Source organism: Dermacentor albipictus, chromosome 4 (assembly GCF_038994185.2).
Source record: "Dermacentor albipictus isolate Rhodes 1998 colony chromosome 4, USDA_Dalb.pri_finalv2, whole genome shotgun sequence".
NCBI lineage: Eukaryota > Metazoa > Arthropoda > Arachnida > Ixodida > Ixodidae > Dermacentor > Dermacentor albipictus.
In genome coordinates, this window is record NC_091824.1 from 166148375 (window position 1) to 166172255 (window position 23881).

General features: G+C 45.7%; 1 protein-coding gene and 1 pseudogene across 1 annotated transcript; one reads left to right on the forward strand and one right to left on the reverse strand.

Annotated features, from left to right (window-relative positions):
- Nucleotides 1-23881, reverse strand: LOC135910039 (signal peptide peptidase-like 2B). The gene is made up of 14 exons (XM_065441995.1): nucleotides 23692-23881; nucleotides 22509-22622; nucleotides 18970-19155; nucleotides 17873-17959; nucleotides 16815-16960; nucleotides 15504-15835; nucleotides 12903-12999; nucleotides 10414-10609; nucleotides 9194-9268; nucleotides 7202-7249; nucleotides 4126-4279; nucleotides 3420-3497; nucleotides 1715-1869; nucleotides 1-478 (listed from the first exon to the last, which is right to left on the reverse strand). Exons 1-14 carry the CDS (start codon nucleotides 23791-23793, stop codon nucleotides 158-160), a joined length of 2091 nt encoding a protein of 696 aa, XP_065298067.1. The 5' UTR covers nucleotides 23794-23881; the 3' UTR covers nucleotides 1-157.
- Nucleotides 13975-14897, forward strand: LOC135910038 (protein GVQW3-like; annotated as a pseudogene).

Below are 23881 nucleotides of genomic sequence, written 5' to 3' on the forward strand. Positions count from 1 at the left end.
TTAGCCATCAAGTTGCAATTCACTGCTAAACCATGCAGAACACGAGCTTGCAGCCAAGCGTACACGTCGACATGTACGGTATTTTAAAAAGACAAACACGAGTCGGAGTCGCCGAGAGTGTACGCGTTTTTCGAGAAGCGACTTTTTCTTTTTTCATCTAGCGTAGTCCCACTGTAAACATGGTGCCCAACAACGCGGGCGGCGGAACTGCAGCCCCGGACGCAGCGCCTGTGGGAGAACGAATCGCGGGGCCCACGACCCGCTGTGGCGAAGTCGCCGCCACCGATCCGGCGGAGGGAGGCTTTCTGGCAGTGCCACGGGTCTCTGGGGCATCGCCGACTTCCGAGGGCTCGCGGGATTTGCGCCGCTCCTGCGCCTTTCCTTGTTCCTTCGCGTCAGCCGGGCCCTGGCGCTCGGAGCCTTTCCTCGGGACCGCAGGAGGCTCGTCTTCCTCCTCCGACGGCTGAGGCGTCTCAGGCTGGGGTGCGTGCAACGAAGGGTCGAGTATCATGCCGAATAAGAAAGCTGTTAAAATGTGGTGGGAGGGGGGGGGGGGCATTCCACAACCGTTTTCGTGCGGTGATGTCGTGTTCGGTGTCAAATGTGAATTAAAGAACAGCCAGCAACGAAACTTGCGTTCAGAGTTCCAAACCTTTGTTCTAAAACGTAATTATGAATGATTATCAAATAAATGTTACTTTGCGTATACCTTGCTCGGAATTGGCAACAACTCTTGTGCGCGGGCTGTTAGGCCGGTAATCCGTAATTTTTGTTTCTCACTCTGGGTTTTACCGGGTTCACATTGTAGGCAAGTAGAAGTTTGTTTGCAGCGGTATGATATTGTGATGACATTGGGGATCGGCCACTCCTCCCCTTGCCCCTCCTCCCCCCTATAACACGCATTCACTGCCGAACCACCGAATCTCCGAGAGCCTACTGGCTTGCCTTAAACCTCAGTCACACAACACGTGTAATGTTATTCACAGTAAGTGCATTCATTCCGAATTGCGGGCTTGCGTTCCCTTTCTGCACGGGAATATAAAGTGGCATTCGCAATTGATGGCGATGTTTATCGGCACCTTGCGCACGTAGGCACTCGGTAATCGACACGTACACTTTCAATAGCGCGAACCTCTCGTCGTCGGTCCAGTGCGCTTTTGACTTTTCATTCTCCATGTGACGAAGCTGTAGAGTTAGCTTCCGTGGTTGGTTACAGAAATTCAACAAAACAAACGAGCGTTTGTAAACATGGCCAACAAGAGGTGCTAGAGTCCAGTCGAGGTTGGGAACAAGAATATAGTTGCACACACCACTTGAACTATTGTGCTCTGCGTCACAAAATTACTAAAAAGTTCATAACAGCAATTATGACACCCTCTACTCTGATGAGATTTCGTTTTACCTTGTCGATTTTGTAATTTTTGCCAAGCCCCTGTCATCGAGATTACACAAATCGCGCTTGGGAATAAAAACAGGAACAGCGCAACACATGACGAGCGAATAAAGAGCACAGGACAGAGCGCTGCATGAGTTCGGCACTCATTCAATGGGTGAATGCCATTAGCTGTAGATTTCATTCATTACGGCCGTGTAGAAGCAACAAAGATGGCATTAAGAAGGAATCTCATTCGCTGCGAATGGCATTACACGTGCCGTGTGACTGGAGTAATAGTGAATGTGTCTTAGCGCACAAAGACAACGTTCCGTAACTTACCTTCAGTCCGTACCAGATCTCGCGCAACTCTCCACGATGTCGGGCGATGAGAACGACGGGGATCAGCGTTGCAGGTACGAGGTAGAGCAGCGCCGGCTGGGCGGTCTTCATGAAGTACAGCGCCAGGAAGGTCACCACCAGGCCCACGCTATAGGCTTCGAAGCCACGGGATAACATATAAAAGCTCGCATTAGGAGAATGTGAGCCATGCCCACTTGTATCATGGGATCGAAGCACGTTCTTAAAGCCAAGAACAAGCGTCTTGCCCGAGAGGTACGTATTCGCTATGTTTCAAAACACGGTGAATAGCACGGACAGATGCAACAAGATTCAAGAAAACTTTGCCTAACGTAGATTCCAACGAGTGTGTTATCTTGAATAGGAAATCTGACACGATAAGGCTTGGCTGACACAACATGATGTCAAAGGTGGTTAGGTGATCCGTGGTTTTTCACAGAGCTGTTAGGAAAAGCAAATGCTGCAGAGGTAGCCCAATAGACCTAATGTACCGAATGAATGGGAAAATAACGAGAGGGATGCCTGATGTCGGCGTGTGAAACGCAACGTCACTGATAGGTACATCCGGCTTTCGTATGCTTAAGTCTATACTGACTATCACCTTTTGTATAGAGATAATTTTTTTTCAGGTTTCAGATCGTGAGACAATCTCTTCAGTTGTGAGCTTGCGATGCTTGATGAACAGGCATACGCTACTCGCAACCATAACTGAATAATGCATCGCTCGCCTCTATTAATTTAAAGGCCAACTGCAACAAATCTTTGGACAGCGCCCAGTTTCAGAAAGTGCAGAAGTGACCTCTGAATGAAATTTTACTTTTTAAATAGAAGAGGATGATTGACGAAACGTTCGCAAAAATTGGCGATTTTTTATTCTAATAAAAGAAAAAGTCCCCCTTGCGAAAGCTGTGAAATTTTTTTATGGGCAAGGAGTTAACCACAGAACGAAAAAATATAAAAAGAATGAAGATGCGCTAAAAGTACTCAGAAATGAGCAGCATATCTGAGTCACGGTGCGATATGCCAGACTGCAGTTTCATAGTGATTTCCTTGAAACCGCGCCATATAAAAATACGAACACCGAATTACACCAGGGACACAAGCGTCGACTCTCAACTCAAATTTACTCGCAACTAACTAGACAATATATATCCACACGTGATTAAACAAACAAGTTATCCCTTAAAATACTAAATTTATTTTTGATGCAACGCAATAGAAGGAAAACTGATACATGATTCTTTTTTATTATGTATGTGCCATGCCTCGATAAACTCCCTAGTTGTCTGATTATGTATGCCTGGCAACAACATGAGCCTGGCTGAACTCAGGTAGGCAGCCGCAATCCTTTCCGTGCAAGGTAATATTTGACTGACCATTGCCACGTGTAGATGACTCGTGCTGCCTTCATCTTATATTCACACACCGTCCAGTGTGTCCTACAAAAGCAGAGCCATATGAAAGAGGAAGATTACATACACCACTCCCGTGGCACATTGAATTGCCTGATTTCATAATGATTTCCCTAATTTCCTACAGTGCTGGCTCTCTTGAAACAATCACCGATAGCGGAGCTCAAATTCTCTCAAACTATATAACGTCCTCGCACACAGAAGCCAGAAGCTTTTCAGAGAGATGCTTCACATGCAGTCTATTGAAGAACAAACGTGACAATGAACGCACTTACCGATGACTGTCGTAGTGTAATACAAGCGGCGCCCAGTCGCGACGAGGTCGAAACTGTGCACATAGGCAACCAGGAACCCTGCGAGCACCAAGAAGGAAGTGGAATATGTCAGCGCTTCTAAGGAACGGTACGAGGAAATAGTAGGGGGCGGTCGAGACAGCCTTAGCCTCAACAGTAACATCGTTGAAATCAGAAGTAAACTAACGAAAAGTTTCCTGGAGCGTTAACTATTTAACCCGATCAATGTAAAACGCAGGCGAGATGCGACACACCATTTAAAAGACGGCGTAGTCTACCCCGTAGCAATTCTTAACACGATTATTATCGCCACAAAACAAAAGCTGACAACTTTGGTATACCTGAGAATATACCAAAGCCACGTCTGGCATTCACGCTCACCACTGGAGAACCGACACATCTTGTTTCTCTTGCTGATACCTACCGTAAGATAAGTATGTCTCACCACCTAAGATATACGACGCCAGAATTTTGATTGAGGGATAGCGTACTCCGAAAACCCCCAATGGCACTTCCACATCATGGCAACGATTTGTGCAACCACGGCCAGACCGGAGCACGTGCGCGCGCTATTTCGAGGGAATCGCGCGTGTGCCCCAGTCCGGCCGAGACGCAAGCGAGCGCCGGAAACGCTCTCCATAAGCAATCAGTGGCGTTTAGTGACGTCATGCATATAGACACCACCCACCGGGAATAAGGATATCGCCGAGTCCGAGCAGCGACCATTCCCCGAAGCAAGCAGCGAGGTCGTGGTTGCCGAACCGAGGAACCCGCATCACCATCGGGATCATCTCATCGGTGCCACCGCCTCGGGCTACTTCCACCATGATGCTGTCGCCTCTCTGGAACGTGTAAACAAGCTTGTTTGCCATCTGCTAGGCCTTTTTGCTAAGTGGATTGCAGACTACGTCTTCGCTTTCAGCTGATCCAGTACAGCGATATCCCGTGTATTGGTTAAATAACTTCATTAGTGTTACAAATAAACCTGTTATATTCTGCTAAATCAACTGTACTGGGTACGCCGAATGCAGCAACACAAACAGCAAAAACAAGTTCTGTCATGCGCGATTAGCTGTACAAGGAACGCGATACATGTGCGTAGTCAAAAGCTTAACGTGCAGTATAATAGCCCGAGTGCGCGCGCCCTATCCCGAAGGACTCGCACCAACATATACCAGACGCACAGGCGAACGCCGAGACACAGCGTTCTTTGGTACTTCCAGCTCTCGCCCTGTCCGTAACGCTGATAGAGGGTGGCATAAAGCTATCTTAAACTTCCCCCGTATAGTTTCTTCACGTACTGCGTGTGAGGGGAGAGAGATGGGGGAGAGAGAAAGAGAGCTCGTATAAATATCATTAAACAGCCTTCGTAGTTTTCTCGGTCGGAGCTTGTATTATGGCATCAAATACTTCTTGAACACAAGCAACAGTCTAATACACTCATAAATAATTATATAGTGCAAGCACATATCTCTTAACCTAATATCACCGTAATCGCAGGACTGGCTGCTCTAGGTTCGACATTGCAAGCAGTATCGTCGTAGTTTTAAGGTTATCTCAAAGGGGCACCAACGAACGATTACAAGGTAATGGGATCCAAAAGGGATTTTAGCGAGTGAACGCGCGCGCGTATGTATTGTAAACACTTCGCTTATACTACAATAATCTATAGACGACATGTTATCATACTACATATGTGTACACTGCTTAATTGTTTGAAACAATTACTCTGGCTATGCGAGTTCTGTAAAGGTACTGTATTCTTGAATAGCAAATACAGTATATAGATGCAGTGTCCTGATGAATCACGCATACATAAATTTTGTGGGCTTTAACCTCTCGAATTGGTTCAGTGTGTAGAATTCAGGAGCCGAATTCACAAATCTTTTGGTTCGTAGTGGTGTTTCCCACCGGCGAACAGCCTTCTTTTATAATATGTCCGTCATCGCGGCTGGCTGGCATTCGTTCTTTCGAATAGTTCTCGAGTACTTACTTCTTTGTGAATACCGGTCCAGAGATCTGTTCATGCGGCGGAGTTCTTTAATATGGCCACGTGTCATGTTTTAATCTTTGCCGTTGACTGCTTTGTTGAACTTTCGCTGTTATCGGGTTTTCGCGCTCGCGAACGGTAAGCTTTCTGCAAGTTGCTAATTCGATAGTGACAAGGCGCGTTTAATCAGATTGCGAGAGTGACACAAAATAGTGTTACACATCCTCGAATCTGCTTGAGCGTCAGCGATTGTTTTGAAATATACGGTGACGTGTGCATAAATATCGGGCCGACTTCAGGAGCGAGACTAGATTCAAACGACCGACAAGCGCAGGTACTATTTTGGAGATTGCCATGAATTTATGCCATATCACCCAATTCGCCGTCTTGCCAGTTATAAATGGCCCACAGGGCAGCTATAGTAGCCCTGTGTACTAGGTTGTATACAACCTTTCTGATTGGCTGAAAACGCCAACATGGCGGAAATTGACGGCGTCCAAAATAGTGCTGTGATAGTGCGCCATGTTCGCAGCAATCAGTGTTATCTGAGCGTTGATTTCGTTCTTGAGAAGAATTTCGGCAAACAAAGAGTGAGTATTCATTTGCGCTTTCTGGCGTAGTGTGATCATCCTCCATCATTGCAAGTATAAAGCGACAATATACACTTTTGAGTGTTTTCTCGGGTCTGATTTTTTTTTCCACAAATTTGAACATCGCTAAATGTTGACTCGTTTTCAGTCAAGTACAGTGCACTTCATTTAACTACCTTATCAACCAAAATATAGGTCGAGGTTACCTCAAAAAAAAAAAAACGCTTAATGTCGCCCCTTACTTTATATGGCGGTCTTACCGCATTGTGAGTTGTCGTCTGGCCAAATCAAGGCCAGGAGTCGACCTATATTTAGGCTCGACCTACATTCTGATCTATACGGTAGATTCAGTGGTTACTTAGTGAATGTATTGCTGAATTTCCCGTTTTTGAATAGAGAGGAACCAAGCTAAATTCACAAATACTGCATTCGCCCAGCAACCATATAGATGCACGGGACATGGAATGCAATGAAGTGTCTTTGGGCGCTTAGGCTCGACCACCACACTTTTATGAGACCGGCAGCGGGGACACACGTTTCCTTTTTGTGGCTTACGAATATTGTGGAGAATGGCCGACTGTGCAGCGCAGCATAAAAAATACATCAGCAACATATCACATTAAGTTACTGCCGCAAACCTGAATCTGACAAGTGCATAACAGTGCGTGACGTTGCACAGATCTGAATGACAGCGTATAGGAAAGAAATCTTAAAAGTCAGCATGAATGAAAAGTGCGCAAAATCTGTGCGTTAGCGTGACGTCAGTCCTGATGCTTCAGAAGGGATTAGCGCTCCTGCGGTTTCACTTCTGCACGCGTGCCGCGCCGCATAGTGCTGAGTTGTGCATTCTGTGATAGTCACTTCTATTTCTTGCATATTTTATTTTTAATTGTAACACATTTAGTTGTACTGTATTGCTTAATAAAATTTAGTTGGAAGTTAGCGTTTGTCCGCGTTTTTCCGCGTTCGTCCTGTCGACCAATCACTCCTGGCACGTTTCTACTCTACTCAACAATTTAATAATAGTTCTGCTGTAAATGCGGGTGGATAAAGTCAGGACTAAGGTTATGCACGTATAAAGAGTTTGGTTTCGTTGCACTCAACATGATTGTACTGAAGAGCAAGTCCAGCTTGCCCTGCTTCTCCAGACTGATCAGAACGCGCGTTTGTACATGCCGACTTACCCCTGATGACTTCGCGAAGCTATTGGTATCGTTGTGCGGGTCCGATTTCTGCGGAGGAAAAATAATCTGAAATTAATTAAGGCACATACATTGGAGTAGTGGAGTCGGAAGACACTCGTCCGTTGGACTTCAGTGGGACGTGAAATGTTGACAGCATGCAGAATAGAAGGAATGAATGAGCTAGTTGAATTTTGGATAATGCATTAGGTGGCGTACGAGTACGGCAGGTGAGCACGGTTTGAATGACTGCGTCTTTGCTACAATACCCTGCTTTGTATTCGCCGAGGTATTGTGTGACTAAACCGAGACTAAAAACGTGGCGCATCACGAGACTGTATGGGTGAAAACGATGCCGAGCTTACGAAGTAGTTCGTAGGCAAGCTTTATTCGGGTCAATGTTACCGAAAAAACAGCGAACTTGACTACAGCCAGTTGCCAGCCATTTAATGGCCAGGGTAGCGTGCGCTGAACACTTTGAATTACCGTAAGGCCTAACATAAAAAGAAATATGTAGCCATAATATTTACTCTCAGCAACCCATACTGAGCAGGCGAGTTTTCTCTGTCGTATTGTGCAACAGAATTTATCAAATCATTTCTCGGTGCAGTTGCGGCTTGCACGACCGGCAGTTGTATAAGGGACGGAATCTGCTGCTGATCACCATAACGGGAGCGCCATTAACTTGCGTCGAACGGAATGCATGGGAAGACAAGCGCGAATTGGACAGGGTAAACAAAACGCTATAAAAAAAGTGGACGCTTTAACTTTGTGTTCCCACATTCTCGTCCTTTTTACATTCTTAGCCGTAGTTTTACACTTGGAAAAGTAGGTGGTTGACCACTTCACCAAAACTGAATGGTGTTAGGGTTGGCGTGTAACACAACGGGCAAAAACGATGCTCAACCACCATGTCTCATCGAAATGGAGCGTGGATTCCTAATTTAGTGTGGTTGTCTCGAGTGGTTCCCAGGCTGGCAGGTGCACCGCAGTACTTACAGGCCTCTTCGTGTGTGCGCATGCGTAAGCGAAACGAAGAATGGATTCCCGATTTGCTATGGTTGTCTCGAGGGGTTGCCGGTCTGGCTGGCGCCCCGCAGTGCTTCCAGGCCCCTTCGTGTGTGCGCGACTTTAGAAGAACCCTTCCCACGAACTGTCCAACTCTAAGAGAGAACGCTTACCGCAAACCAACGTCGCCTAGAAGAAAGGATAAGCGCCTACGATCCCTGACCAGCTAGTTGCCACCTCCGGAGGCGGGCACGTGCCAGTTCCCCGGGGAGAAGGGACACGCCGCCCATCCACAACCAGACTCGGTGCCTGTCACGTGACGTTGACGTGAGCAAGATCACGCTTACGATTTTAGTCGGCCTATTTAAAGGGCCCCGAAATGTACTTTTTCACTTCATTCTCTTCTTTTACGTCTTTCACCAACCATTGAATAAACCGTGCAAGTTTCTCACTAGAAGTCGTCTCGTCCCTGCCTGATCGCCATGGTCTACCGGACGCCTGCAGCCTGCCGACAACGCCCCGCTACCCAATAGTAACGCCGGTTGAGGTTAAGAACCAGGCGTCGCAACAATGGACACCGAGTTACAAAAGACGAAAGGAAACTACGTAACTTAATCCTGTAGGTGTCGTTAAGACAATCGCCGAGAATAAGAATATACAGGGTATTGAATGAGCATGCAGTTGGATTACTTCAGTTGCTGGTTGCACCAATCAAGAATCTACCGACTACGCAGACGCAGCTCCTTTCCCTAGCTTAATACCGGCACAGAACAACGATGACTCGATCACATTTGCCCGCTGATAGTCGTGCGGCTACAAATAGAAAAAGAAAGTTCGAGCCACCAAGGAAATGAAGTTATCTTCCCCGCGAACTTCATCGTATAAGAATGCAGTTAAAATGCGATCAGGTGCGACACAACGAAGCGATGGGATGTGGCCTCGAAATACCAAGTGCAGTATAATATTTAGTGTACCATGCTCACTTACTGGTAGAATGAACGGCGTGAGAAAGACGAAGAATATGTCGTAAAAGAAGAGCAAGACCAACAAAACGGCGATAACCTGCGGTAAAGAAAGAGCACGGTTAATTACATCAAAACTTGCAGCAGTCAAGTCTGCTCTACCCCATTTGCTCATCGCTTTCTGAGCTTCGTTACAGGCTAGTCCTACCGCGGTTTGTCCGGACGTCCGATTCACAAACCTTTTACCACAAGGATTGTTTCCAATTTACCACCAGTTGTTATCGCGCACGCAATAACGCCAATGGCCCGAAGAGATTACAAAGCGCTTTATCCAAAGGGTTTTCGAAGCGAGGCACAAAAGCCGCACGCGCATGAAGCTCTTCGTCCCTATATAGAACTCCTTTCCATTGGCTGGCAGCACTGATTATCATCTAGTTTGATATTACGATTGGCCACTGCCAGTTTTTACGAACCCCTCCTGCATCTAAACTTTCTGAACGTATCCCCCTGCCTCACGCATATCGTAGTTATAACGAATTTACTTGTAAATGCCAGCCGTGTGCCTGAACTCACAATGTATAGCCATTATTATAACACACGCATGTACTATGCAAAAAGATACAGGGACATTAGCCTGCATTAGCATACGGACCCTACAGGCTTTTTAGGTGCCATACTGATATTCAGGATTGCAGACTTTGAGCATGCCAAATTGCTTGCCATATGTTCTACATCTTCCTTCTATCGTCATCGTCACCCATCATGCACCTCTTTCTTCCCTCTCTCTTTTCCTCTTCCCCTTCCCCCAATGCCGAGTAGCTGGCTAGAGGAATATACCTCAGGCCGACCTTTCGGCATTTCGTGTCATTAAACTTCTTTCTCTCTCTCTATACTAATATTCGACAGAAACACGTTACAAATATTTCCAAATTCATAATAATCCACGACAACAAATGACACCGGGCGGCCGAACGAAGGCGTGCAATCACGCCAGCGGAACGGAATATGCCCCAAATACTGAACACAACCAATTTTGAGCCCACGCTCTAAACTGCTCATTTATCATTCCATGCGCGTGGCCTGTACCATATCGCATAAAGGTAAAAAAGAAACATGCAACTCAACTTAGCGTGTCTTGTTTAGCCCCAAAATACGAACCTCTCGTGTTAATCGTTAAATAACATTCAGTAGGTTACTGTTGTTAAGCGAGCCGCAACAAAGGTAGTGAAATCGATGCCAGATCACCATGAGATTGGGCATGCGCAGGGTCTTGATCATGTAGATGCAGAATATGACGCCGAGGGCGTCCTGCAGGAGCCAGGATTTCGGGTGGTGCCGGATCACGACAAAAGAGAAGGCCACGCTCACGGAGAGCACAATCAGGCACAGCTGCCGCACTTCCATTTCGACGTAGAAGCAGGGTAGCATGTAGGTGGGCAGCCTTATAAATATAAATAGACACGAAAGAAAGAAAACAAGTAATCGAGCTCAACATTAAAAATGTTATATTCTGGAGTTTCACGCGCCAGAACCACGATATGATTATGAGGCACGACGTAGAGGGGTGCACCGGTTCAATTTTGACCGCCTGGTGTTCTCTAAGGCACATCTAAATTAAGTAAAGCACGCGAGCGTTTTTGCATTTCTCCTTTATCGACAATGCGGCCGCCGCGGCTGAGACCGTACCCGCGACTTCGAGCTCCGCTGTGCAACGCCATAGCGGCAACGCCACTTAGCTATCGTGGCGGAGGTACACATTTGTCGATGCGATGCATTCTTGCCACTAATGTTAAGTACTGGCAATGAAAAAAGACCGTGGACGTTGAGCTGTGACTCAACAGAACCCTCTGCAGACCCACCTGCAGATTGTTTCTGTACATAACTGCTCAGGGCACTAAACATTTTTGACGGGATATCCGATGCGCCGTGTTGTACGTCAGCGATGATGAAACAACACTTCTTTTTTCCTCGTAATGCCTGAAGTCAATAATTAAGCTGTGCGTATGGTTTGACGCAGTGATATATAAAAACGGCGCTTCCACATATATAAGAGAATCAGTGATAAGTCGAGCTTTCTTTGATGTTTACAGAAAGGATGATGCTGACGACGACGACCAGCTTAAGTGCAGTAGCATTTATTTGTGCTCACTTCTGTACTTCTCGCTCAATGCAGCTCTGGTTCGCCCATTTTGGGCCGGAGCTCTGTCAAGCTACATTACGCAGCTTTACTCCGTAACCCTCTGTTACTCTCTGAGAAAAAAAAAATACGCTCATTCCTTTACGTCTTTCTTCACACTCGGCTGCTTCTGTTGCTGACTCATTTTCTTACCTCTTGTTATATTTGTCTATTCGGTCACCCACCTAGTGGCACACACAATTTCTGAGGAGTTGGCCAAGCATGTTCCCATACCCAGTGGCCCAAACTGTATAATAGGCAAGGCAGAAACCTCGAAATGTGGGGAGAAGAGGAAAAGAAAGCTTCGCTTAAAAAGCTGCACGAGAACACAACTGATTACCCTACCACTCTTGACCTTACTTCACTGCAGTCTGCAGCCCCTTGGAATAAAATATGTAACTGTGACACGTGTATTGATAGTGCGTCATAATTCGTGACTGAACGGGATATCGAACACTTAGGTAAAGCTAAATGCGCGTCGTATGCGAACGTGCAGAGCTACGGGAAGATTGCGGAATTATTTCACAAAGCTTTTAGTTGGTATACAGGGTGTTCGTCTCTTTCTTTCTTTAGCTGCACCAATTTTTTTTAAAGGTTACCTATGGTAAACAGCACAATTCTAACCCTTGATTAAATTACTCGACGATGCGGCCATTACTTCTAAGAGAAATGAAAATGTTAAATTGAATAATTCATGTAGTTACGCTGATTAACCTTTAATTAATTGATTTACGCCACATATTTCTACCTACGAATTATAGCCGCTGAGTTCGCACAGCGTATCCACTTGGAACGAATTATCTGGACAGCACCAGTTCCGAGATATTAATTTTCAAAGTGTCCGTCGAAATACATTGGCGTTTCACTTACTTTCTTTAAGAAACTGCTGTTTTCTGCATTGGAGCACAAAATTAACTGAAACTCCAATACATTTCGACGGCCACTTTGTAAATTATATCTCGGAAGTGGTGCTGTCCAGAGAACTCGTTCCAAATGGATACGCCGTGTGAACTCAGCGGCTATAATTCGTAGATTAAAATATGTGGCGTAAATCAATTAATCAAAAAATTAATTACCGTCACTACGTGAATTGTTCAATTCAACATTTTCACTTCTCTTAGAAGTAATGGCCGCATCGTTGAATAATTTAGATCAAGGGTTAGAATTGTGCTGTTTGCCATTGGCAATCTTGAAAAAAATTTGGTGCAGCTAATAAAAAAAGAAAGACAAAGAAGACAGCCTGTATAAGAACTATATGGTATGATTTTGATTGCTCAGAAGAATAAGCTCCCGTCGCGGTGGCTCTGTGGGTACAGCGTATCCTTGCCGCCGTAAGAACGAAGTCACGTGCTCGATTTTAAACCCATCGGCAACATTTCGGTGGAGGCCGAGTGCGAAAAGCGCTCGTGTTCGGATGCACGTTAAAAAAACGTTCGCGGTCAAATTTAACGCAGCGACTTCCGCTACCGCATATATTATGGCCGTTGTGCCATAGTTGAAAACATTAAGCTTCATCAACCAGCCAGTTGGACAGCAATGTTCCAAAATCATTGCGTACTTTGTAGTGCCGACAGGAAGCCTGTAGACCAGAGGTTCGAGCACGCCAACGAGGGCGACGGACGATGCCAGCACGAACATTCCTATAATGACGTACACTGTAAAAAAGAAAGAAATAAGATAACCAGCACCTTTGTTTTTCTGGCCATTAAACATAATTAACAATTTCAGACTATAAGACCACGGACATTTTGAGATAAATGGGCCATAGGTTTTATGGTCAGAAATTTATCAGCATGAACCGACTAGCCCAGCAATCGGCACTAAAGAAAGAGAATTAAGTGGCGTCATATTCACTAAGCCAGCAAAAGCGAGTAGTGCTGCTGATGTTCACTCGAATAGACAACCACTCCTTTGCACGGTCTCTTTAGCCAGATCCGCTATATTTGTTCCACACGTCCCGTTTTCCCCGAGTCCACGTTGGAGGTAAGCAAGGAATTCATGAGTCTACAACGGCGCAAAATGACGGCGTGATCCAGCGACGCAGCCCGCTCGAGAGCCCCGAAGCAGCCGTACACATGACGAGGCCGTCGGTGAGAACGCGCAGGCAGCGTCGGCGATGAATCATCGCTAAGAAAAGTCAGCAAACAAGCCCCTACTACGGCCGATAAAGTGTGTGAGCGCGCGCTTGTACAGTTTCACCGTCTTTGGAGTATCAGTAGCCCACAGATTTGCATACATCTGCGAAGGTTTTCTAGCGCTTACCACTGATCTGCCATCACACCCAAATTTTTGTAACAACACTGCATGCTTTTTTGTGCGATAACAAAATAACAGACGTGGCATTATTATCCGATTGATTTATTCGGACTTTAAGTAGCCACCACACACATTTTCTTCACGTTTGCTTTCCCACAAACCATTGCAGGAGACTGTACGAGGTCTGTTAGAAAAGTATCCGACCGTATTATTATTATTATTTTGCGAACACCTGATAGATATGAAACAAGCGCGCTTGCGTCAGCCGACCTTGAACCTTCGTGCGCATGCGCGAATTTTTTCCCGCCTGCCGGTAGCGTCAGTCGCTGAGACGCAGCGTTTGAGTGAGGTAGTGCGCTGTGCTCTCATCGGTTTTTCATTGCGAGGAAAATGGCGGAGCGACTGGAGCAGCGCTACTGCGTCAAATTTTGCCAGAAACTGGGCGACAGCCAAGTGGAAACCATTCGGACGATTCAGACGGCTTTCAGTGACGATGCTATGAGCAGCACACAGATTAAGGAGTGGTGCAACCGGTTTAAAGACGGCCGCACATCAGTGGAGAGCGAGCCACGCTCCGGTCGGCCATCAACATGCCGAAATGACCAGGTCATTGCTGAAGAAAACACTGTGGTGATGCAGGACCGTCGTGTGACTATCCGATAAATTGCGGAAGAGGTGGGCATCAGCGCTTTTTCTGCACATTCCATTATGACCAAAGATTTGGCCATGAAGAGAGTTGCGGTGAAATTCGTGCCGAAGCTGCTCACGGTGGAGCAAAAGTAACTTCGTGTTGATGTCTCACAGGACATGCTGCATTCCACAAACAGTGGCCCCTACTTCATGAACACCATAATCACTGGTGACGAGCCTTGGGTGTACGGGTACGGCCCGGAAACCAAATCCCAGTCGTCACAGTGGACGCATTCCACGTCACCAAGACCAAAGGAGGCTCGCCAAGTGCGCAGCAACGTCAAAGTAATGTTGACTGCTTCATTTGACTCCCGCGGTATAACCACCATGAGTACGCACCACAGGGTCAAACAATCACCAAAGAGTACTTCAGGGATGTCCTCCTTCGCCTACGTGATGCTGTGAGGCGCAAGAGACCGGAGTTGTGGACAACACGAAATTGGCGCATCCATCCCGACAATGCTCCTGCACATTCCTCGCACTTGATTCAGTCTTCTTTGGCGAAAAACCAGACTCCTGTAGTTCAGCAGGCTCCTTACTCTTGTGATATGGCCCCCTGCGACTTCTGGCTGTTTCGCAAAATTAAGACGCCATTGAAAGGAGCGCGATTTCAGTCAAGAGAGGATATTATGGCTGCAATGACAGCTGAGCTAAACTCCATTCTGAAAGAGGCCTTTTCGGAATGCTTCCAACAATGGCAGAACCACTGGGAGAAGTGTGTGGAGTCCCAAGAAGACAACTTTCAGGGTGATTAGGTTTCCAACGCTCCAGATATGTCGTTTTTTTTTTTCTCCAGCTACTTTCAGGGTGATAAGGTTTCTAACGCTCCAGTTATGTCAGTTTTTTTTCTTCAGCCAAAGGTCGGATACTTGTCTAACAGACCTCGTATACTCGCGTAGATAATCGGCTACGAATTTTCGCCCCGATTTCGCAAGCGCCGCTGTCGCACTTCTTTTTCGAAATAGTTTCTTACTGCGCTTCTGTATAAACCAGACTGGACACCACGAGGCGTATGCGTGGTGGGCACATTTTAGGAAGCTCTGGCACGTATAGTTCAGCCAATAAAGACGTTGCGACTGACCCTCCTCGCCGGAGTCGCGAAGAAGACACACCCGATAGGTTGAAATCAGAAAGTAAAAATTGTGGCGCGTCCAGTGAAACGTGGGCCAAGTCAAAGAGGGACACGGAAAGCTGTGGTCTGTGACGCACTGACCGATGTACTTGATGAGCAGGTAGATGATGACGAGCGAGGAGGACATGAACACCACGAAGACGAGGACGGCGACGGGTGTGAGCTCGATGTCGACCGCTTCTACGAAGCTGGTTTCACTCAGACGCTTGTCCGCGTCACCGGCACCGCGTCTGGCGGCCCCGCCAACGGCGCCAGCAGCGCCACCACCAGCACCGGCACCACCAGCACCACCAGCATCAGCCCCGGCGTCAGCTACACCAGCAGCGGGCTGGCTTGGCCTGCGCGCTTCGATTTGTGCTCGTCGAGGAGGGGCAGATGCCAGCTTTCTCGCTCTGTGCACGTGGTAGCGGTAGCTGCAGACGGAATGAATTAAATTCTGTTTCTATGATATTAGGTATATGTGGTGGTCAATATCCTAGAGGTCGGATTAAGCAACTTAGTGGCTCTAAAATGCAAAACGAAAGATGGCAATGGTCGGAGTACGGAAAAATTAAAAAGGAAGAAAAGAAAAACCCTTCGGGTGACATCATGAATATTGCTACCTGACATCTCTCAGGTAATAAAAAAAGCCACCCAAAATGTATGGATACGCGTGCAAAGCACTAAGGAATTGATTTCATCTGAGGTTAGTAACGAGATGCCTGATATCTCATTTACTAAAGAAAAAAAACACGTGAGCACATTTAAAAATTAAATTCTGAGGATTAACGTGCCAAAACACCGCTATGATTATGAGGCATGCCGTAGTGGGGGACTCAAGATTAACTTTGGTCAGCTGGGGTTCAATAACATGGAAAGTCGGGCGAGTTGGTGAAGCTTCATGGTAGCTACAGAGCAACGGACGCGCACAAAAGGAATAGAAGAGAACACAATACGGCGCTGTACTAACAACTCACGTTTACTGGAAGAAAACAACCAATATATAACACGCATCACATCACCAACACTCAGCCCCCCTTACGTACATACATTATCAAAAAACAACTTTCATGTCCCAGAACGCGCATGTTTCGACGGCGATACACATTACACACGGGGTTCACAGTACACGGGTGTTATTGCATTTTGACCCCGTCTAAATCCGCCTTTAATAGCTCTGGCAGTGATTGTGGCTGGCTTCGCGCATGCGCCACGATCCACCGGTGGGGATGGTTTTCCTTCAGATGCAGTTTACTGCTCCTCGTGTTACAGTTCTGCTTCTTTATTTATTTTTCAGTTCCGTGTTTATTCGCACTATTTCACCTTTCCTATCACTTGTTTGCAAAGGCGGAAACCAAAGGTTGTCTCCGGTTTAATATAAACTTAGAAGATAGTGCTCTACTCGTGACTTACATCTGATGACTGACGGTTCCTGCCCAAAAAGCGCCAGCCGCTACGCTGAAAGTGGCAATGAACCACACTAGTATCAGGCTTGTGTCCATCTCGTACTCCTTCGTGAACAGTAATCCCGTCAGCGGCCCCTTTGGCATCATCAGTTTCTGATGAAATATAAAAAGAAAGAAATCAGCAATAAGCGCTGCTAATGAACAAATACGTAAAACTGTCCTGATGATTACAAAAAATATGGTAGATGCCAACATCAATAGGCATCGACAAATTTTCGGAAATCAAAGTTGTCGCGTATCGAATGACTTGATCTAACGACATGTGGTGAAACGGAGCATTTGAAACCACAACAGTGTCGATGAAGAGGGTAATAGAAGTATTTTAAAACATGCTGTTAAGGCCTTATAGGTTTAACTCGTATTCTGTCTCCCGAAACTTGGTAGTTAATGTCCCACAATTTTTCCGATTCGAATATGTTTGTGCCACCCGGGAAAGATTTAGCAAAACAAACGTTGACAATGTCTTTACTCGGCTTATAAACGATGAAATTGGCTCAATTCTTATGGAAGAAAACTTTTTGAGTGTCCAGGAGGAAGCAGCACTGCCGTATTGGGCTGTTTGGTGAGCACTGTCTGTATGAGACAACCTAGCGTTGAGGTATTGACACCTGTGTATACTTTAATCAATCAAACATCGAGTGCGCGAGGTCTACTCGCACATATTTTTATAAGTGCGCAAAAAACGCAAAATTTAATTTTGATTTGTTACACTTTGTGCTACAAAGAGCATGCGCTCAAGTTCATCGCGAAAAAATGTAGTCCCACATAATTTCGTTAAACTTCTAGCGTTGGATTAGTATTGCTATGCTTTCAGACATTAATTTAGCTTCAGAAAATGAAGAAACGAAGTATGCCTGTTGAAAAGGCGGGACTCTTCGAATAATAAAATTAATACTGCGGTATCATTCAAAGTTCTATGACCAACTTTTCACACTATAGAAAAAGAAAGTAGAAAATACTATAAAAAGTACGCGAAAATACGTGAATACAAGGTAATTCACTCACCAACATAGCTACAAAACTCCTCCTGCTTACAAATCCAACTACTATATCGAGGTGCTCCGATGATTTCCTTTCATAAATGGCGTCGTCCTGTGAAAATAGGAAAAGAGCATTGTGCGCGCCCACACATTTGTCTAAGGTTGTTCACTTCCATTGAAATATAAGTGTGATTTAGCAAAAGAGAAGGCAAGAGTGTGCTGACAATCAGCGTTATTCAAGGGTTTTACAGTGAACAGTTATCGGTGGGCAATGGCGTCTGCCGATGTCGTCAGCCCTGTGCTTAATTTAAGGCACGTGGTTCAAAGACTGTTCTGCTGTGGTGGAGATTTCTGGTTAGAGGTGCCTTGAAAGTAGCAGTTTAATGTATTTTCCTTAAAGAAAATTCCGATGTTTTAAGCCCAAGTTTGCTACAATTAAGCTGCTAGTGTTATATATCCATTGTTCTGGTTAAGTCTGATGGTGGTTGTACGTATGGAGTAACTATTTGCATTGACACTGCGGGAGTGCCTCCTCTGGCAACACTCACTCAACGCTCGTGCAATGGCTACTGCGCCAATTGTACACGGTTCGTAGAAGAGATCTAGAACACCACCGTATTTGGTGCCAGCGAGGAAAGTTTCGCCTAAACCACGGTGTTAACAATCATAAGGTAACAGGTTGACATTGGCTGCCTGGTTACTCACCATAATGTGAACAGCACAAGAGGCAAACACAAACTGAGTGTATTCGCTGGTGCCCTTGCGTATAACGCTGCTCTGGTCATGGCTAACTTGCAAGCGACGAAAGTCATTGAGACAATTTTGGTCTTCCTCACGCTCGCCAGCTTGCCGTCACTGCTTGCAACGCTATCATCATCATCATCATCATCATCATCATCATCATCATCATACGCAATAATAATCATCATCATCATTACGGTCTAGTACCGGACGAAAGCTTCTCCCAGAGATCTCAAATTGCGCCTGTCTTCCGCCAGCTGACACAGAATATATCCGTTTACAACTTGGCATTTTCACGACGGCAGTGCCAAGAGAACGAAGCTAAGACGGTGTAGGCCATACATGCAGCGATAATATACGGTCGCGAGCCGCTGAACTCACGAGCTTGTTGTCGGAGAGGCCGACAATGAGCGCGTAGGCGTTGGCGTTGCCGTAGTTTCGAGCTACGGTCTCAAGTGGGCAGCGGCTGCTGTCGTTGGCGAGCACCACGGTGCCGGTCAGGTTGACTCCGTGCAGCGGCTCGCAGCCGTCCTGCGCCGCCATGTTCGCTATGGGTCGGTCGCTTTGCTGCGGTTTGGTAGACAAATGCGAAGCACATAATGAGAAACCTCGCTTATGCCCCCATGCCGCGGTTGCCTCGCTGTCACCGGTAGCGGTTGTGGAGGCCGCACATCTGTCCTTTCCTCTCCGGAGTCACTCTTGTATTGTATAAGTGTGCGTAGTGGGAGACGGGCAGGAGTTATATTCAAGTGATTGCTGCATGATAGCAGAAAAGACAGGTCGCAGATAAACGGCATCGCAGGAACCGAGCGGACCTAGTGTAGGTAGTGGTGAAAGTTTTAAGCAATTCCTGGGGTGATCATGAAAGCCTCCATTAATTGCTAAAGTCGCTATAATTGCCTAGCGCGCGGCCCCATGTAGCGCAGCACAGTATCTACCGGGTGTTTCAGCGAACACTTTCAAAAAAATTTAAAGGTTATCTGTGGCAGATAGCACAATTCTAGTTCATGAAGTTGTCTACTCGAAGCGGTGGACACTACCTGCACAAAAAACTGAAATCCATAATCGACTAATCAACAAAACTTCACTAATTAAGTTTTAGCTAATTGTTTTATGGCCCATATTGCAACTTACAAATTCTAGCCGGGTAGTTCGCAAGGCACATCTACTTGGAACAAATTTTCATGATGACACCAGTTTCGAGATATTAATTCGACATATTATTAGAAGTTATTTTGCGCTTCAATGCATAAAACGACATATTGTTATGAAAGTGTGGCACAAGTCTAGTAGCACTATAGACTTGTGCTACCTGCGACAGGCAACCTTTAAAAAAATTTTGAAAGTGTTCGCTGAAACACGCGGTATATGTCCGATTTTAAAACGATCGCTGCAGCCTGAAGAATAAGGTGTGCGGTTAAGCTTAGCTAGTTAAATCCCGCCACGTTCCTATTCGACGTTAAGAGGAAGCTTTAGCTCCAGTGCTCCTATCTAAATACATGTAAAAGGAGAATTCGTTTTTCTCGGCAACCACTGCACTAAATTTGACAAGGTTTGTCGCATTTAAAAGACAAAGTTAAAATCTAGTGACTGTTGGTTTCGAATTTTTGAGTTAGGTCGTCAATTTTTTATTAACAATTGGCAAAAATCGAAAATTTTCGAAAAACGAAACTATCAAGTTTACAACTCTGTAACTCAACCACTAAAAACAATAATACAATTCTGTGAATAGCATCTAATAGTACATCTAAAGCGGACAAAATTGATATGTTTCACATGAATATAAAAAAAATTTAATCATAGGGAAATACAACTTTTGCAAAACCGTTGTAACCAGCGTAACAAATTCACGTAAGATGTAAAATGACATGTTGAATTTGGCCGCTTTGAATGGTCTAATGGATGCCGTTTACAGAACCGCGATATCAGTTCTTGATGCAGAGCTATGACTTTGTAAACTTCGTGCTTCTATTTTTTTCAAACGGTCAAATATTTGAAAATCGATTTAAGAAAATTCAAGCCCTAAATCGAAATTCCGCTTCCAACAGTCACTAGAATTTAACTTTCTCTTTCAAATGCAACAAATTTCATCAAAATCGGTCGAGGAGTTATCTCATAAAAACGTTTTTGCGTTTTACATGTATTTGAATAGGCCGCGTCGGAGTTGGGCCCGAGCTAAAGCTTCCTCTTAAAGTAAACTCGCACAAATAGAGGCACTTAATTTGTGACAGAAACCATATTAAAGTGCGCGCTGACGGGGCACTTAAAGTGAGCGCGGCGAGGAAAGTCACGGACATCAACGGCGTATTGTCCAAACGAAGTTTCTACCAGCGCCTCTACAGCCCAAATTCTATAGCTCAAGTGTCCCTTGATCGATCCATCCATCCATCCATCCATCCATCCATCCATCCATCCATCCATCCATCCATCCATCCATCCATCCATCCATCCATCCATCAATCAATCAATCAATCAATCAATCAATCAATCAATCAATCAATCAATCAATCAATCAATCAATCAATCAATCAATCAATCAATCAATCAATCAATCAATCAATCAATCAACTTTTACAGAATGATGGTGACGTTTTATTCATTGCTTCCACATAGAGATATACGTGCGTATCTACTTTACAGAACTGTAGATAACTGCTGTCAATAACTGCTCGCACTCGCCCATTACGGTGCCCATGTGGAATTTGCTAGCAAAGACTTGGCTCCATTCCCGGCCTGCTCAGCGCGCAGCGAGGCCGAAGCACTCGAGCATCTGCTTTGTTTCCGCCCCACTTTCTCCAAAGAGAGAGCTTCTCTCGATGCGTCATTTCGACGCCAGGAACTCCCTGCGTTCTCGGCATCGCAACTGTTGTTCTCCCTGTCGGCACCACAGCTCCGCCTTCAGGGGCCTTCTCACATTCCTGAAGGTCACAGGGCTGTGGTGTAACTTGTGAATGCGCCGCCTGGCTACCGCCTGACAGCCAACCGTCTCCTTCTCTACCCTGAACGCCTCGACTTGCTCAGTGGCTATGGTGTTGTGCTGCTGAGCACTAGGTCGCGGGATCGAATCCCGGCCAAGGCGGCCGCATGTCGATGGGGGCGAAATGCGAAAACACCCAAGTACTTAGATTTAGGTGCACGTTAAAGAACCCCAGGTGGTCGTAATTTCCGGAGTCTTCCAATACGGAGTGCCTCATAATCAGAAGGTGGTTTTGGCACGTAAAACCCCATAATTTAATTTAACGCCTCGACGTTCTCTTTCTTCTTTATGTCTCCCTCCCCTTTCCCAAGGCGCTGAGTCGCGTTCCCTAAAGGGTTGCAGAAAATAGCGCCTCTTCCGCTTCACAATCAATCTCTCTCAGTTTCTCCTGGGCTGTTTAATTAAGAAAGCTGAACAACCGGAGGATAGAAATGTTGCTCTGTGCTCATATTACATTAGTACCATCGAAACTAGAACGAAAAAGCTGTACAACGCGGATTTCCATCAATACATTTACCGGTGGGCGTGAAACAGGGGCCATGCACTCAAGCACGCTGCGATAGAACACAAGCGCAGTTGCGCTGCGTTGCTACTTTGTTCGCATTTCACTCCGGTTTTGCAGAACGTAGGACGCATTGTATGTTTTTTTTTTTAAGAACAGCGCTTGACGATTCAGCACATTTACGTCCAGAAATTCTATCGTCTTCATGCATGACACCTGAAAATATAACTATAGCATTTCCTTCATACGTAGTGGCATTTTGAACCCGCCTTTGAGTTCACTGAAGTTATACTATCAATAGAACCGCGTTCGCTCGTTAGGCGACTACCAAAAAGAACGAACACACAGGTATGCATAATAGTTTGTTTGCAGTTGTAAGTGAAAAGTGGGCCTGCAAAATAACAATATAGTTCCTTCAGCGTGGAACTCCGAAAAACTTACCGCTTCCGATCTGTCTTGTGGCAACCCCTTGAACTTCGGGTAGTATTTGAGACAGAATGAAAAATCCTTGCCATGTGCAAAGAGGTTCACAACTCCCAGTTTGCTGTTTTCACTCTGCAGAATGAAAAATAAGGAGGGGGAAGGGGGAAGGTTGAGAGCGCTAGCACGTGTTAAGATGCTATCATGGGTCGAATTCAAGCGCATTTTTGCTCGCAAATGTAGATTGTGAATGATTATAACGGAGAAGCGCGAAAGTACCGGGAGTAACAAAGAAAACGAGCACCACGGCACCAGAGCTACCTGATAACTTTACTTGGCATTCAGACCCGTCCTGTCGCGTTCGTTTCTCAAATTGTCCTCGTTACGTTTGCGCTGCTTTACTATACCAGAAATATTAACCATCTCGCCAAGTGGTTCCGTTTAACTGGCCATGCGCATTCTCTAGATTCATTCTGTTGCATCATCCTTTAGAATAAAAATGGTTGCGTGAATAGCCCTGGTCCTGTATCCACAAAGTTGTTCGAGCAAGAGGAATTCCTGGAATAAATCGCTTGTCAATCCTTAAAGTACTCATTAATATATTGTATACGAAGGCGACGGGCCAATGACAATTTACCCCAAGGGAAAAAATTTTGAATTCGACCCCTGGGTTCATATTTACGAAGCCCTTCGTACGCTATATAGGGACGCTTCACAAAAACAAGACCTAGTCGGTCAAGGCAGCAATAATGTCATTAGAAAGTGCGACAGAACAATTAAAAAATTTACTGACGGACATGTGTGTCGCACTTGGAGCTCATTTATTGCGAGTTGCTTGTCCACTGACAGCGGTTTGTCTGACTACCGTATCCATTTCATTGTTGAGCCGTAAAGCTGCGGATTATATAATGGCCATAACTTCGTCTGCATTCCCATAGAGGCGAAATAAAGAAGAAACTAAGGTATTCCTCGTGCACTGAGATTTTAATGTGCGAAGAAGTTATCATATTACACCCAGAGTGGACGCCGTTTCTCAGAAAAGAAAACAAATTCTATTAATCAAACCAAATCAAATCAAAAACTCATTCCTAATCTATATCCCGACACCGCAACCGAAACCCACATTAGGTCGCCTCTACAGGGTCTCGATACCACCGGGACCCGAACGTTACACGACGTTGCAAGCAGCACACAGTGCCCTCACCTGAGACATAGCTATCAGCGATAGGAGTACAATGACCACATTCGCAGAACGGGAGCCGATCCCGTGAATTGCTTGGGGCAGACGAGACAAGGACGATGCCATTTTTTTTTTTTCAGTTCAGTCTAATACGCAGCACAGACGTCGCAAACGGCCTTAAACGATTATCGGGGACAGATCTGGAAACGCGCGA